Source organism: Apiospora phragmitis (genome assembly GCF_038363925.1).
Source record: "Apiospora phragmitis strain CBS 135458 chromosome Unknown utg000002l:1.0-5516284.0:1.0-5523493.0, whole genome shotgun sequence".
NCBI classification, from domain to species: Eukaryota; Fungi; Ascomycota; class Sordariomycetes; order Amphisphaeriales; family Apiosporaceae; genus Apiospora; species Apiospora phragmitis.
The window spans coordinates 945,455-958,441 of NW_027117400.1; the positions used below are offsets into that span (position 1 = coordinate 945,455).

A 12,987-nucleotide genomic window follows, 5' to 3' on the forward strand; every position below is an offset into this window, starting at 1 on the left:
ATAGATAGGGACAGACTCACAGAATGACTGCCTGCACATTTCGAAAAGGCCTCAAAAGTCAAGCCGCTGCTGCTTGCTCGCTGGCATTACATTAACTACCTAATCCTGTACTGGAAACCCTTCAGGGTATCTATATCTCTCTCTAATAATTTATAAGAACCAAAACAAGCCCCTAAAAGAACATTACTTCGCTTTTTGTCATGGACTGGAGAAGCACCGGGGTGGATGATTACAACAACAACAACGACAGTGGGTAGTGATGAAGTAACCAAACCTATACGCACTCGCGCATCAATCACCATCCCAGTAGCCACCACCAGTTCTAAGGATGCCCCGGCGGCTTCCTGCTATCGCCTCCCCCTGACTGGTCATCGCTCTGACTCTTCTTTACCCCAGGTGACGACTCGGCCTCGTCCTCCGTCACACTAGCCGAGTCGACTTCGGCCTCCTTGAGCTTCTGCCTCGCCTTGTCCCTAAGCTGCTCGGCCTCCTCGCGCGCCTTTTGCGCCCGCGACTGTTTGCGCCACATCGAAGCATACCGCCCATCGCGGCCAATGAGCTCCTCGTGCGTTCCGCGTTCGACTACCGTGCCGTTCTTAAGCACCTGTTGCACAATTGTTAGTTAGAGCTCACTCACTCATGTATTTAAACCAAGCTAGTTAGTTACGTACCAGAATCTGATCAGCATTAACAATCGTCGACAAACGATGCGCAATGATGAGCATGGTCCGGCCCTTGGCCAGCGTCGCAAACGAATGCTGGATCTTCTCCTCCGTGTCCGTGTCGAGTGCCGCCGTGGCTTCGTCCAGCAGCGTGATGCGAGGGTTCTTCAGTATAGTCCTGGCAATAGCCACCCGTTGCCTCTCTCCGCCCGACAGTTTGACGCCGCGTTCGCCCACCACCGTGCCGTAGCCGTCGGGGAAGTCCATGATGCGGTCGTGAATCGAGGCGGCCCGGCAAGCCGCAAAAATCTCCTCGTCCGTCGCCTTTTGGTTGGCGTACCGCAGGTTGTACAGAAGCGACTCGTTGAACATGTTGCAGTCCTGAGGCACGATACCGATGTACTGCCGGAGCGAGTCGATGGTGATGTCCTGGACGTCATGGCCGTCGATGAGAATAGAGCCACTGGTAGGGTTGTAGTAGCGGAACAGCATGCGCATGATGGTCGACTTTCCGCCTCCCGACTCGCCCACCAGCGCCGTCGTGGTCCCCGGCGCACAGTAGAAAGAGAGATCGGAGAGCGCATTGCGGCGCTCGTCGTACGAAAAGTTGACATTCCGGAACTCGATCTCGCCGGTGCACGAGGTGAGAGGCTCGGCTCCCTCCCTGTCGTCAACGAGCGGCTGCTCGCGGAAGAGTTCCAGCATGCGCTCGGCCGAGATCAGGTTGTTCTGTATCGTTCGGTAGAAGGTTCCAAAGAAGTTCAGCGGGCCCTGCAATTGAGCCATGTACGTGATGAGTATGACGAAGTGGCCGACGGTCTGAAAGCCGGCGGCCACGCGGTAGGCTTCGATGAAGCAGGCAATGAGAAGCGCAAATGTGAAGACGGCACCCTGGGCCGAGTTGAGGTAGGCGAGCGTAACGCGCACCCAATACTCGAACTCCTGCATGACAATCATCGCATTACGGTAGCGACTGAATTCGTACTGCTCCGCGTTGAAGTATTTGACCGTGTCCCACGAGTGCAGGCTGTCGTTCTTCACAGCCTCCATCTCTCGGTCGGCGTTGACGTAGTCGCGACGAAGTTTGACTCGCCACGACGCCAATCGAATCGTAACGTATATGTAGAGGATGGTAGTGATGGCCACGACGAGGCCGAGGTAAATGTCGAAAGTGATGGTGAGGTAGATGACGGCAACGACCAGATCAAACATCATCGGTCCCACTTGAAAAGTGACCAGCTCCAGGAAGGAGTTGATGGCACTTCCCTTGTTGAGCGCCGAAATGACCTCGCCGGTACGCTTGCTCATGTGGAACTCGGCACTCAGGTTGTGTACGTGCTCAAAGGCGGCCGTCGATATGGCACGGTATGAGTACTGCTCGACGGGTATCCACAAAACCGTACGAGCGGCGCTCAGTATACCCTGGGAACCTTGCAGCCATTTGAAAAGCACATACAGCCCGATATACAGCCATGGCGTCTGCACGTCATCGCCCGATAGAGCATCGGTAATCCAGCCACTGGTCATGGGAACGAACACATTGAGCACGCGCTGGGAAATCATAATCATGAAGCATATGATGGCAAGACCTTGCAGCTTGCGGGATTCCTTGGGCCATAGATAGGGAATCAGGATAAAGAACCCTCGGATGTAGCTGAACCAGTTGACATTAGGAGGCTCGGTCGGTTTGGCCCAAGCATCTTTCGGCTTGGCCGAACCATTCTGTCCGGCTGCGGCAGACGGAGTCGTTCCGTAGGCATGACCGTTATTGGCGCCATCAGCCGGCTGTGCGCCACCTCCCAGCAACGGCTCCTGTTCGGATGAGGAAGAGGTGGCCAGGTTCTTAGCCTTGGACTTTGACTTCCACGCCAGGGAAACAAAGAGGATGATGCAGCCCAGCACCAGGATGGCCCGGCCAAAGTGGACGGCAACTTCGACAATCTCCCACGGCGTGGCCTTCTCCCGGTACTGGCCGCGCTGCTGGCCGCCGACGGCCGGCTCGTGATGCGGACGCGTGTAAAGGCTCAGGCTCGACGCGATGATGAGCAGCTCGAGCGGCAGGGCGGCGGCCCAGGTGGCGAGGTGGACCAGGGTCGGCGCCGGCGTCGTGTCGATCAAGCTGATGAGCACAATAGACCAAGCGAAGAAGGACCCGATGATGAAGACGACGGCGGCCCGGCCGGGCCACCACTCGTCCTGGCGGTAGAGCAGCACCTGCAGCAGAGTGAGGACGGCGTGGCCGACGAACGTGAGGATGATGAGCGTGTGCAGGACCCGCAGGGCGAGCTTGGCCGAGTCCGAGAGGTCGTTGATGACGCCCGCCTTGCCGGCGGCCTGGTCGCGGTCGGGCTTGGCCCGGACGGGCAGCGGGCGGCCACCGGGGCCACGCAGCAGCTTGTTGTCGTCGCGGGGCGCATGGATGATGCCGTAGGCGACGAAGCCAATCAGGAAGACGCCGAAGACGACGGCCGGGTAGGCGATCTTGCTGACGTTGAGGATGCGCAGGATGGTGGCGAGCGCCACGCGCTGCGGGCCGCTGCTGCTTTCGTCGTCGTCTACCGCCATGTTTTTTGCTTTTGTTGACGACGTACGTGAATGCCGTTGCCGGGTCTTTGGGTTCTCGTGTCTGTCTTGCTTGGTATGTGCTCCCAAACACTGGGGCGGCGGGCAAGGAGCCGAGGTCTCTCTAGTCAGTCTTGACCAGCAAGCTTCTAGCTTTCTCAAGCTTTGTTGAAGAAAGTCTGGCGTGAGAAAGAAAAGAGAGAGAGAGAGAGAGAGAGAGAGAGGGAGAGAAGTTGAGGTTTGCCAAAAACCGGTGAAGGGAAGGAGAGTGTATGTATGTATGTATGTTTAGTGAGCCCATGTACAATGTAGTCGTAATAGTAGTAGTGGACGGTAGTAGTCGCAACATCGGGTGTCGGAAAGAGAAGGACCAGACCCATCCATGTTCGGCCAGCTCAATCCTGGATGGATACCAGACTAGGTTCGGTTCACTTCACTGCTTTCCAATTGACTACCGACTTGCCTCACCACGCATGTCTAGTCTGTCTCCCTGGTCTACGGAGTACTTAGTGAGGAAACACTTTCTTTCACCGGTCCACCTTTTTTTCATTTTTACTGCGCGCCCACCGCCCACAGCAGTTGCCGCGGTACAGCACAACGCAACGGTGGCACCCCATGCTACTTATGCTGCGACTGGGACATGGTATGTAGATGGCCATTCGATGCAAATGAGTCGCAGTCTAGTGCTGTCCTGGGGTGTCTAGGTCCGACCTTGGGAACAGTCCGACTCGTCGACTGAAGCCTTAGCGGTCTTTATGTAATGATGTCGTATCGTCGCGTTCCCACTTATTAAGCACTTCTGCCAGAGGCGGGGCTTCCCGAAAGGGCGCACCCCCCTCGACATGCTACTGGACAAGACTGGACAGGCCTCGACAGCGACAGGCTCGACTTGCCCGTGAGCCCGTTGACCCTCAAATCTGTACCTTGCAGATCTCGCTAGACCTAGACGAAGGGAAGGATTCGATTGAATCATGTTATCATGCCATGCCTAGTAGGTAGGGTGTGTTGTCTGGATAAACGCAGGGTGGCTTGGGTGTCATCTGTCTGACGTGAGATCATTCTCGGTAGCAGTGGGTCAACTACTCTTTCTACTCATGCTTTATTAGTGACAAACTTCCCGTCTCGACACCAATCACAGCTCCAACTTTGATAGACTAGACCGGAAATCGGATCGAGTCCGACTTTGTTCTGCATAAGGGAGACGTGATAGTCCTCGGTATACCTTTGACTCCCTCAACCTCATTGGTCCGGATCAGCCTGATCACATTCTGGGAATGCGAAAGAATATGATAGCTCACAGATGCCTCTTCAACAAAAAGACCCGCTTCACTCGTCCGGGAGCCCATGACGAAAGCACCTCACTTGGTTGGCCATACTATGTCGCATATCACATTATCTAGCCCGTCCATACCCTCCTTTATACACAGCAGATAGCGGTATCTAAATGATAATATCCAAGAGAAATATCCCTCTATCCAGATTATCTCCCTCCCCACCCCGACTCAGATGTGCCTCCTGGAAGTGTGGTCCTTGACTCGTACTTGGTGTCCTCCTTAGTAGTATGGCCCATCATCTACAAGCTGGGAGATTCCCAAACATCCCTGCTCAAGTGGACAAACCAGGATTGCTTGTGAGGTAACGCAACCTGCCTCTCTTTCGCGAATCCATGGTTTTGAAGATGTCGAACAAACCTATAAATATATATCAGTTCCACCATCGCACGTCTCATGGGTTATAGGGTGTGACGAACCTCTCATTGTCAATTCTGGGTTCAAGGCAGATGTTCATGGTGCGGTAGTCGGCTTGCAGGCACCAGTGTACCAAGCTGGAAAGCCAAGCCGGCACCAGACCCCTCGCCCACTCCTCTCCGACCAGGACATGCAGGCCACGGTCCCAGTCATCTGCAGTCACGTGCCGGCCAAGGATGTCTTCTTTGACCCAGTATATCTCAAAGTAGCCAAAGGGAATGCCGTCCCACATGCCAATCACCGGAAAGGAATTTTGCGACTTCAGGGAGTCCGATAGGAAATTCTCGTGATACTGCCCCCAGAAGGCCGACACTCGTGGGTTAGACAGCCATCTTTCAAGAAGACCGGTGTCAGGCAGCGTGGTCAAGTGAGCATTCTCCTTCTCACCAGGAGTCTCAGGGCCTAGGTGAGGCACCGGTTGGCTAGACGCAGATGCCACGCGGAAGGATAGGTATTTGCCTACACTGGGCACAAAGCGGGTGTAGAAAATCTCCCCCATTCGCGGTGGCTTGGGCCGCAATGGATACCGTACCCCATCGCGGATCCGGTATTGGAGAGTTGGTGGCGGATAGTAAGTAGGCAGATGCGAAGCTGAGAAGTAAGGGCCGATTGGGGTTGTAGGTCTGTTGGACAAAGCGATGGGGATAGAGCCTCCGGGCATGTCAGACATCAGTTGGCTCGCAGATGTGATAGACCATCTGTCGGTGGAATCATTCTTCTCGGGTGAGGTCGGGCGGCTGCCGGGTGGAGATCCGTGACGGGAACTGGCCTTCTTGGGTTGCAGCGTGAACAGGAAGAGGCCGCTGGGGATCTGCCAGAACGCGCGTCTTGTCACAAACATTTGATCCCAGCCGCCCGCGCTCTCCGACGTGGCCATGCCAACGGAAGTGTCGAGAGTGGAGATCAAGCCCATCCTCTCGAGCTTCGGGATCATGTTCCGGGACCGGAAGACACCATCTCTCTTTATACGGATCTGCCACTCCCCCTTAGGTTTGGCAGATTCCGGTGTCAGTCGGGAGGCCGCAGTGTTAAGGTAAGGAGAAGGCTCCGGCTGCTGAAAGTACCAATACAACGAGATGTATAGCATGAGTGCGACCTGGCGTGATGGGCTTTTTGCTGGTTCGTATTCATCTGATGAAGGATTGGAAATGCTGGAGATGAAAATGGTATCAGACTGAAGGGTTGGTCGCGTGAACCTGTGGCCTTGCTCCTGTTCCTGATCCTCAGCATGGTTGCTGTCCCCCTGAGCTGTTGCAGCCGTGCCACCATCTGTCTGGCCCGGGCCATCCTCAGTGTGTAAGGCGATAGTCCAGCCTGCGGGGAAGGGCGTATGGCGGTGATGTGTGTCGTTTGATTTGAAAAAGATGCCGTTGAAGATTGGCTGAGCAACAAAGACCTGCCCGTCGGGCAGATGTACAAGTGACGACATGGCAGCTAGGTATTAAAGACAATGCTAATGGAAGGTGCCGTTGTCATGTACTGTGGTAGTATCTAGTGCTGCTTCAGCTGGCTGATTCGGGCGTCTAAGATGGGATGAAAATGCGGGGTATATCTGGGAAGAATGAGTGCTACTCGCATGGGGAGGGACATTAATAAATCTCAAACAGGGCGGCTGTCATAAAAAGGTTCTAGAAAAGGTACGGAACGACGTATTGGCACGAGCAAGGCGGTGATGGCCGAACGGTACATGAGACGCCGCGAGATCACCTCACAAAAGGACGGGTTGTGACAAGCGAAACTCTAGATCTGACGGGTCATGGTGGGATGATGTTGGCAAACGGTGTCCCCGACCCGACCTTCACACACGTCACCGCACTGGTCAGCGTCCCTGAGAGTCCCGAAAAAAAGGGCTGCGACCTGCGGAGGAATGGAGGAATGCGGCACACCAACAACACACAGAGGCAGACGTAGCAGGGTCATTCCCATGGGTCGCGTGACATGGAGACACGGCTGGTAGCTATGGTATTTGACGATGGCAGTTGTTACTATCAAAGTGTGCTACTGATGGATGAGATGTGGTTGCCGGAAGCGACCAATAGTTTACTTGGACTTTGTCATCCAGCCAGTGTCGGCTTTGAAGAGCTCAGGTAAGCGGGCGACCCCATAATGACTGGATAACGATTGAGGGGTCCGATGCGAATGCGGTCGATACAGTCCGACATAATTTTGATGCTCATGGCATCCGCATTCGCTTGTTGTTGAGACCTGTGACACTAGGGGGCAGGCATGTACAATATGTGTATAATCGATGTGAAGCCGTAGGGTGGCTCAATGTTGTGAGAATTGGAGAACCCAAGGAGAAAAAATCATTCTGCTCAATACATGCAAGAAAGACACTGCAGAATTGCATAATTTCTGCTATCTGCATCTTGGCTCCGATTAAGGGCCCTGATGCATGCAGCTAGGGCCTTGCCCAGTGCGATTTAGGACTCAATTGATGGATGAGAAACTCGTGCATCTCCAAACTCGGATTTTGACATGACTCACTGACAAAAGAGGTGGGATCTTCATACGGGCCATATAATCATCACGGCTTCCTCCTCACTCATCTCATAACCCAAAGAGACGAAACACATCCTCATTTCAATCATGGCGCCGTCAACCAAGCCGGAAGAGAACATGCTCTGGGGAGGTCGCTTCACTGGTATGACTTCATTTTACTGAACCTCCACTCTCATTTCCTCGTCGATATCGGAGACCCTGAAATTTACACCCCGCAAACCCACGATATATACACACATCATCATATATCACCACTACAGAAAGAACTGCACACAGTATGAGATGAGACACTGACCAATTTCGCAGGCGGCCTGGACCCTCTCATGGTCGAGTACAATGAGAGCATCTACTTCGACAAGGCCCTGTACAAGGAGGACATCCTCGGCAGCATCGCCTTCGCCCGGGCCAACGCCAAGGGCGGCATCCTGACCGAGGAGGAGTTCGCCAAGATCGAGCAGGGCCTGCGGGCCGTCATGCAGGAGTGGGAGACGGACGCCTTCACCATCGTCCCGGGCGTCGACGAGGACATCCACACGGCCAACGAGCGGCGCCTGGGCGAGCTGATTGGCAAGGACGTCGCCGGCAAGCTGCACACGGGCCGGAGCCGCAACGAGCAGGTCGCGTGCGACATGCGCATGTGGCTGCGCGACCGCCTGCGCGAGATCGAGGGCTACCTCGCCAGCTTCCTGCGCGTCATGGCCGCGCGCGCGAACCAGGAGATCGACCTGGTCATGCCCGGCTACACGCACCTGCAGCGCGCGCAGCCGATCCGCTGGAGCCACTGGATGCTGTCGTACGGCCTCGCCTTCGCGGCCGACCTCGAGCGCCTGCGCGAGACCATCCGGCGCGTCAACAAGAGCCCGCTCGGCTGCGGCGCCCTGGCCGGCAACCCCTTCGGCATCGACCGCGAGATGATGGCGGCCGAGCTCGGCTTCGACGGCCTGCTGTGGAACTCGATGGGCGGCGTCGCGGACCGCGACTTCGTGCACGAGATGCTGCAGTGGGCCACGACGCTCATGCTGCACGTCTCGCGCTGGGCCGAGGACCTCATCGTCTACAGCACCGCCGAGTTCGGCTTCGTCCGCCTCGCCGACGCCTACTCGACCGGCAGCTCGCTGATGCCGCAGAAGAAGAACCCTGACAGCCTCGAGCTGCTGCGCGGCAAGAGCGGCCGCGTCTTCGGCCGCGCCGCCGGCTTCGCCATGACGCTCAAGGGCCTCGCCAGCACCTACAACAAGGACCTGCAGGAATCGTGGGAGCCGATGCTGGACACGGTCAAGTCCGTGGCCGACAGCGTCCGCATCGCCGAGGGCGTCCTGGCCACGCTCGAGACGCGGCCCGACCGCATGCGCCAGGCCCTCGACCCCTTCATGCTCGCCACCGACCTGGCCGACTACCTCGTCCGCAAGGGCGTCCCCTTCCGCGAGACCCACCACATCTCGGGCCAGTGCGTCGCCCTGTCCGAGAAGACGGGCACGCCCATGGACCAGCTCACCTACGAGCAGCTCCGCGAGGTCGACGCCCGCTTCGAGCCCGACGTCGCCGCCTGCTTCGACTACGAGAAGAGCGTCGAGATGCGCTCCGCCAAGGGCGGCACCAGCAAGGAGTGCGTGCTCGAGCAGATCCGTGTGCTCAACGAGATGCTCGACGCCAAGGCTTAAAAGCTTTACTTTAGGTAAACTCTATGGTGATGATGATGGATTAACGGAAATCCGGGTTTGTTCTATAGATCAAATGATAGTAGGGCTTCCACAAAGGCATGGATAGGTTATCCAGGAATCGGTGTTCGGACTATAAACAAAAATATCGGAAATCCCTGGACAGCACAAAAATAGAATGGAAGAGAGATACGGTCAATCAATCAATCAATCAGTAAAACAGAGGCTGTCTATCAAACAAACAAAACGTAAATGGCTCGGTCTATGCATTACAACTGGGGGGTATCATGACGAAGGGAAAGTTCATTCGTCCGTGTTCTTCTTCTCTTTCTTCTTGTCCTTTTTCTTCTGCTTCGGTTCCTTCTCCTCTCCGTCCTCCTCCTCGTCCATGGCGCCGCGCCTCTTGTCCTTCTCGTGGTCCAGGACCTCTTGCACCTCCTCGGTCCCGAGGTCCTTGGTCTCGTCGTAGTCCACGTCGTACTCCTCGGCCACAATCTTGATCTCCTTGCGGAGCCCGTTGGCGTCCTGGACCAGGGCCTCCCATTTCTGGGGGTCAAAGCCTCTCGCCTCTGTATAGTTTCAGTCAGCCACAAGTCTCCCAACGAGCAAAGTCGATACCGAGAGAACGATAGAGAGAACGTAGAATGTTACTTACCATACAGAGTGTTTTGCCGCCTAGTGATGGTCATGTTCAGCGCGGCCCGATAGGACAGATCCTTGCTGATGAACAAGAAGTAGAGGTAACCGCCCATAATGGTGGTCAGACCGGCCAGGTAGGTCACGGGCTCCATCATATCCCACCCGAGGTCCGTGTGGAAGGTCAAGAAATACACGGCACCCCACCAGGCCGAGAGGGCGCCGAAGCCCGCCTTGGCGAGGCGGTGGGCGGCGCGGTGGGCCAGCATGTCGCAGTCGTCCTTGATCTTGGCGAGGTCGCCGATGCGCTGCGACATGCGCCGCAGCCGGACGCGCATGTAGTGGGTGCGGTCGTTGAACGAGGGCACGCCGACGCGCAGCTCCGTGTCGTGGCCCGTGATGCCGATAGCAAACTCGCGCCCGCGGGCCGCGTCCCGGATGAAGTCGCCGATCTCCGTGCTGCTGCTCCAGCGCACCCAGTCCTTGTGCTCCTGGGGCGTGTCGGCGCCCTCGCGGCCCAGCCCCGACGCCGAGGCGATGTTGGGCGACTTCTTGTTCTTGTTGATCACGTTGCCCGACTCGTCCTTCTCCGAGGCCTCGGCGCGGAAGTACACGCTAGGCATCTTCTCCTTGCCGTCCTCATCGTAGACTGGGGGCAGTTCGGCCTGGATCAGGCGCTCGAGGTAGGAGAGCGGCTGCTGCGGGTGTATCAGCAGGGCGAGAGGCTGGATGTCCTCGTTCTGGCCTATAGATCGGAATTCGCCCTTGTTCCCCTTTTCGTCATGGGTTGCGTCGGCCGGGAGAGGTATGATCAATTTGAGCAGGCGTGTGGGTGTAGTCAGGAGCTTTCCTGTAAGATAATACTATTAGCAATCGATGCCCAGGGTCGGGGAGGGCCATGTTTACTTGCCTTTTGTCATGTTCTTGTTCATTTTCTTCGACTCTATGTCTACGGGGGGGCTTGTCGGCGCCTTCTCTCTGCCATGGTCCTGCACAGAGTGCGAGTCAGCAATCGCTTCGCACAGTTGGTGTCTATACAGGATCATATGGACGCACTCTTGATCTGTTGCTTCACAGCGGCCTCCATGCCATGTTTTACTTCTGATTGGTGTGCGTCTGTATCGCGCTGGTTGGTCTCCTTGGCCGTCTCGTCCCTAAGGTCCTTCTTGGGTTTTATGGCGTCGGCAGTAGCACTCGAGTTCATGCGAAGCCATGTTGTCGGACTCGCGCTTGGTTGTTGCAGCTTCCAGGCCACAGATCGGCTGGTCAAGACGGGGGATTGTCTCAGTGGTCGCAACGCGTTGCCCGTCAGCTGTCCGCAACCTGTCCGCAGCACAAAGCTCATGGCTGCTGTCTGTCGGTTTTCTTCGCTTTCCGGAGGATCAGTTCATAAGGTTTGGTATGAAGGATTATTATTTTTTGGCAAGAATGAGGAAATCGTCAATATTGTTGGTACCTATTGTCGAGGCCTCCTTATTTGTTCCCGGAGTTTTTGCCCGGTTGCAGATAGTCGCATTCGCATGACGTCAATCCAGCCAAGCTAATCGGCCACGCTACTCCAGTCGCTCCTCGTGAAACAGCAGTGCAAGTAAAATGCCGTCAGGCGGCATGGGCCTCTGTCGTCGCGCAAAGACAAGAACATCGTCGATATGATTCACATGTTTTGTTGCTTGGAAGGAAAAGAAGCTTTTCAGTCCATCCCCCTGCTGGGAACCAGACTTGGTATAAGTAGCTTCAATCATTCACTAATAGTGGCCTTGTGACGCAGGCACCAACCTTCCTTCATTGTTGCGACAGGGTTGGACCGAACTCTCCCGATTGACAGCTCAGGGTCGGGAATCGTCACTATGACCACGAATCACTCCTTATCTAGGCCGGACGATTCTATAGTATATATGCGTAGGGGATTCTCCTACACGAGGGGCGATCGACAGACTCGACTTTCGAAGGCTTCCATGCGTGTCATATAGCATTTATTGAGTTGAGGTTCCATAAGTCCAGTCTTTCGATCGTGACTTTAGCTGGTCGATCGTCCACCCATTGAGTTCTAGGCTGATGTGCGATACCCACGCAGTTATCCTTCCACGGCACAACTTCACGATTCTTGCATTGTGGCCTGCTTACCGCATCTTACGATTATCAGTCACTTACCGCCACAATTAATTGAAAAACTAGTCGGTGCGACTGTTGGTCAGCCCGTTGGAAGATCCTTTTCCTGTCTGAGCCTCACTGTCCCCCCGACTGGTTGACAGTGGCTTGTAGCTCTGGGTGTCCAATCAGGACAGGCTATCATACCCGCTCCCAGAACTTCGGGTCTGCGAATCCCCACGAACTGCCTAATCCAGCTCTTAGGCTATGCTTGTATTTCTATAATTAGTGTGGCCGGATCAATCAACCCCTACCTACTCCCGTACTCAGTGCTTCATCGGCCGTTGCCAAGGCTGCAGCCTGCGCATAACTCGAGGGATGGGAGGATGTCAGTGACAGCACACCACCTGGTGACAATCTCTGGAGCTGTGCCGTGTAGGACTGACTCCTACTCCGCATCTGGCCACCATGGAGGAGGAAGTTCTTATTGCTCTCGTCGGCCGCTTTTCCAGAGACCCGAGATATGGCTTCCATCATCTCTCCTAAGCAAATATCAACCAGCCGTCCATATAAACAGATTTCCGAAGATTTGTATATATACTCAACTGGCATAAAGCAGAGGAAGATTGAGTAACAGCTCCGCATTCTGGGTCCTCCCTCATATTTTACCACATACAAACAACAGAGCTGCTGCGGACTCCTATCACCATGGCACAATACAGCCCCCAGAACATCACCACGTTCTGTCTGCTGCTGGCGTGGTCCCGGCCAGCGTTGGCTGGCGACGACAAACCTGCCATGGACATGGTCGTCGGGCTGTCGGTCGCTGCCGGTGTCACACTGGCACTCCTCGTCATCCTCTGCTTCCTCGCCCAGTGCGCCCCTGGGTTATGCTGCGGCCTCGCCCGAAAGGACGAGACGTGGTTTGACGGCCACAACGACAACATGAAGAACTTCCAACCGCCGCCGCCAATGGTAGAAAAGCCAGCACCCGTTGTCCATCCTATGTACAAATGAGATACTACATCGTCAACGTGAGGCATTGGAGAGAGATAGCGAGCGAAAAGGCCTCACGTGCCAGAACAATATCTCTGTTCTGGGAAGCGCTAGATGTGTCATGGCCACCGCATC

The 12,987-nt window shown here is 55.6% G+C and overlaps 5 protein-coding genes across 5 annotated transcripts; 2 read left to right on the forward strand and 3 right to left on the reverse strand.

Moving 5' to 3' along the window:
• Window positions 1–322: 322 nt before the first annotated feature.
• Window positions 323–3,227, reverse strand: PG994_001133 (uncharacterized protein; the record flags this gene model as incomplete). Its single annotated transcript, XM_066852542.1, has 2 exons — window positions 323–604; window positions 672–3,227. The coding sequence occupies 2 exons, from the start codon at window positions 3,225–3,227 to the stop codon at window positions 323–325; spliced, it is 2,838 nt and encodes a 945-aa protein (XP_066720683.1).
• Window positions 3,228–4,797: 1,570 nt separating this feature from the next.
• PG994_001134 (acyl-CoA N-acyltransferase) lies at window positions 4,798–6,401 on the reverse strand (the record flags this gene model as incomplete). Its single annotated transcript, XM_066852543.1, has 2 exons — window positions 4,798–4,915; window positions 4,975–6,401. 2 exons carry the CDS (start codon window positions 6,399–6,401, stop codon window positions 4,798–4,800), a joined length of 1,545 nt encoding a protein of 514 aa, XP_066720684.1.
• A 1,160-nt stretch (window positions 6,402–7,561) lies between these two features.
• PG994_001135 (argininosuccinate lyase) lies at window positions 7,562–9,135 on the forward strand (the record flags this gene model as incomplete). The annotated part of the gene is made up of 2 exons (XM_066852544.1): window positions 7,562–7,616; window positions 7,781–9,135. 2 exons carry the CDS (start codon window positions 7,562–7,564, stop codon window positions 9,133–9,135), a joined length of 1,410 nt encoding a protein of 469 aa, XP_066720685.1.
• A 300-nt stretch (window positions 9,136–9,435) lies between these two features.
• On the reverse strand, window positions 9,436–11,113 carry PG994_001136 (uncharacterized protein; the record flags this gene model as incomplete). Its single annotated transcript, XM_066852545.1, has 4 exons — window positions 9,436–9,701; window positions 9,788–10,618; window positions 10,722–10,757; window positions 10,825–11,113. The coding sequence occupies 4 exons, from the start codon at window positions 11,111–11,113 to the stop codon at window positions 9,436–9,438; spliced, it is 1,422 nt and encodes a 473-aa protein (XP_066720686.1).
• Window positions 11,114–12,564: 1,451 nt separating this feature from the next.
• PG994_001137 (uncharacterized protein) lies at window positions 12,565–12,873 on the forward strand (the record flags this gene model as incomplete). Its single annotated transcript, XM_066852546.1, has 1 exon — window positions 12,565–12,873. The coding sequence occupies one exon, from the start codon at window positions 12,565–12,567 to the stop codon at window positions 12,871–12,873; it is 309 nt and encodes a 102-aa protein (XP_066720687.1).
• Between the last annotated feature and the right edge of the window lie 114 nt (window positions 12,874–12,987).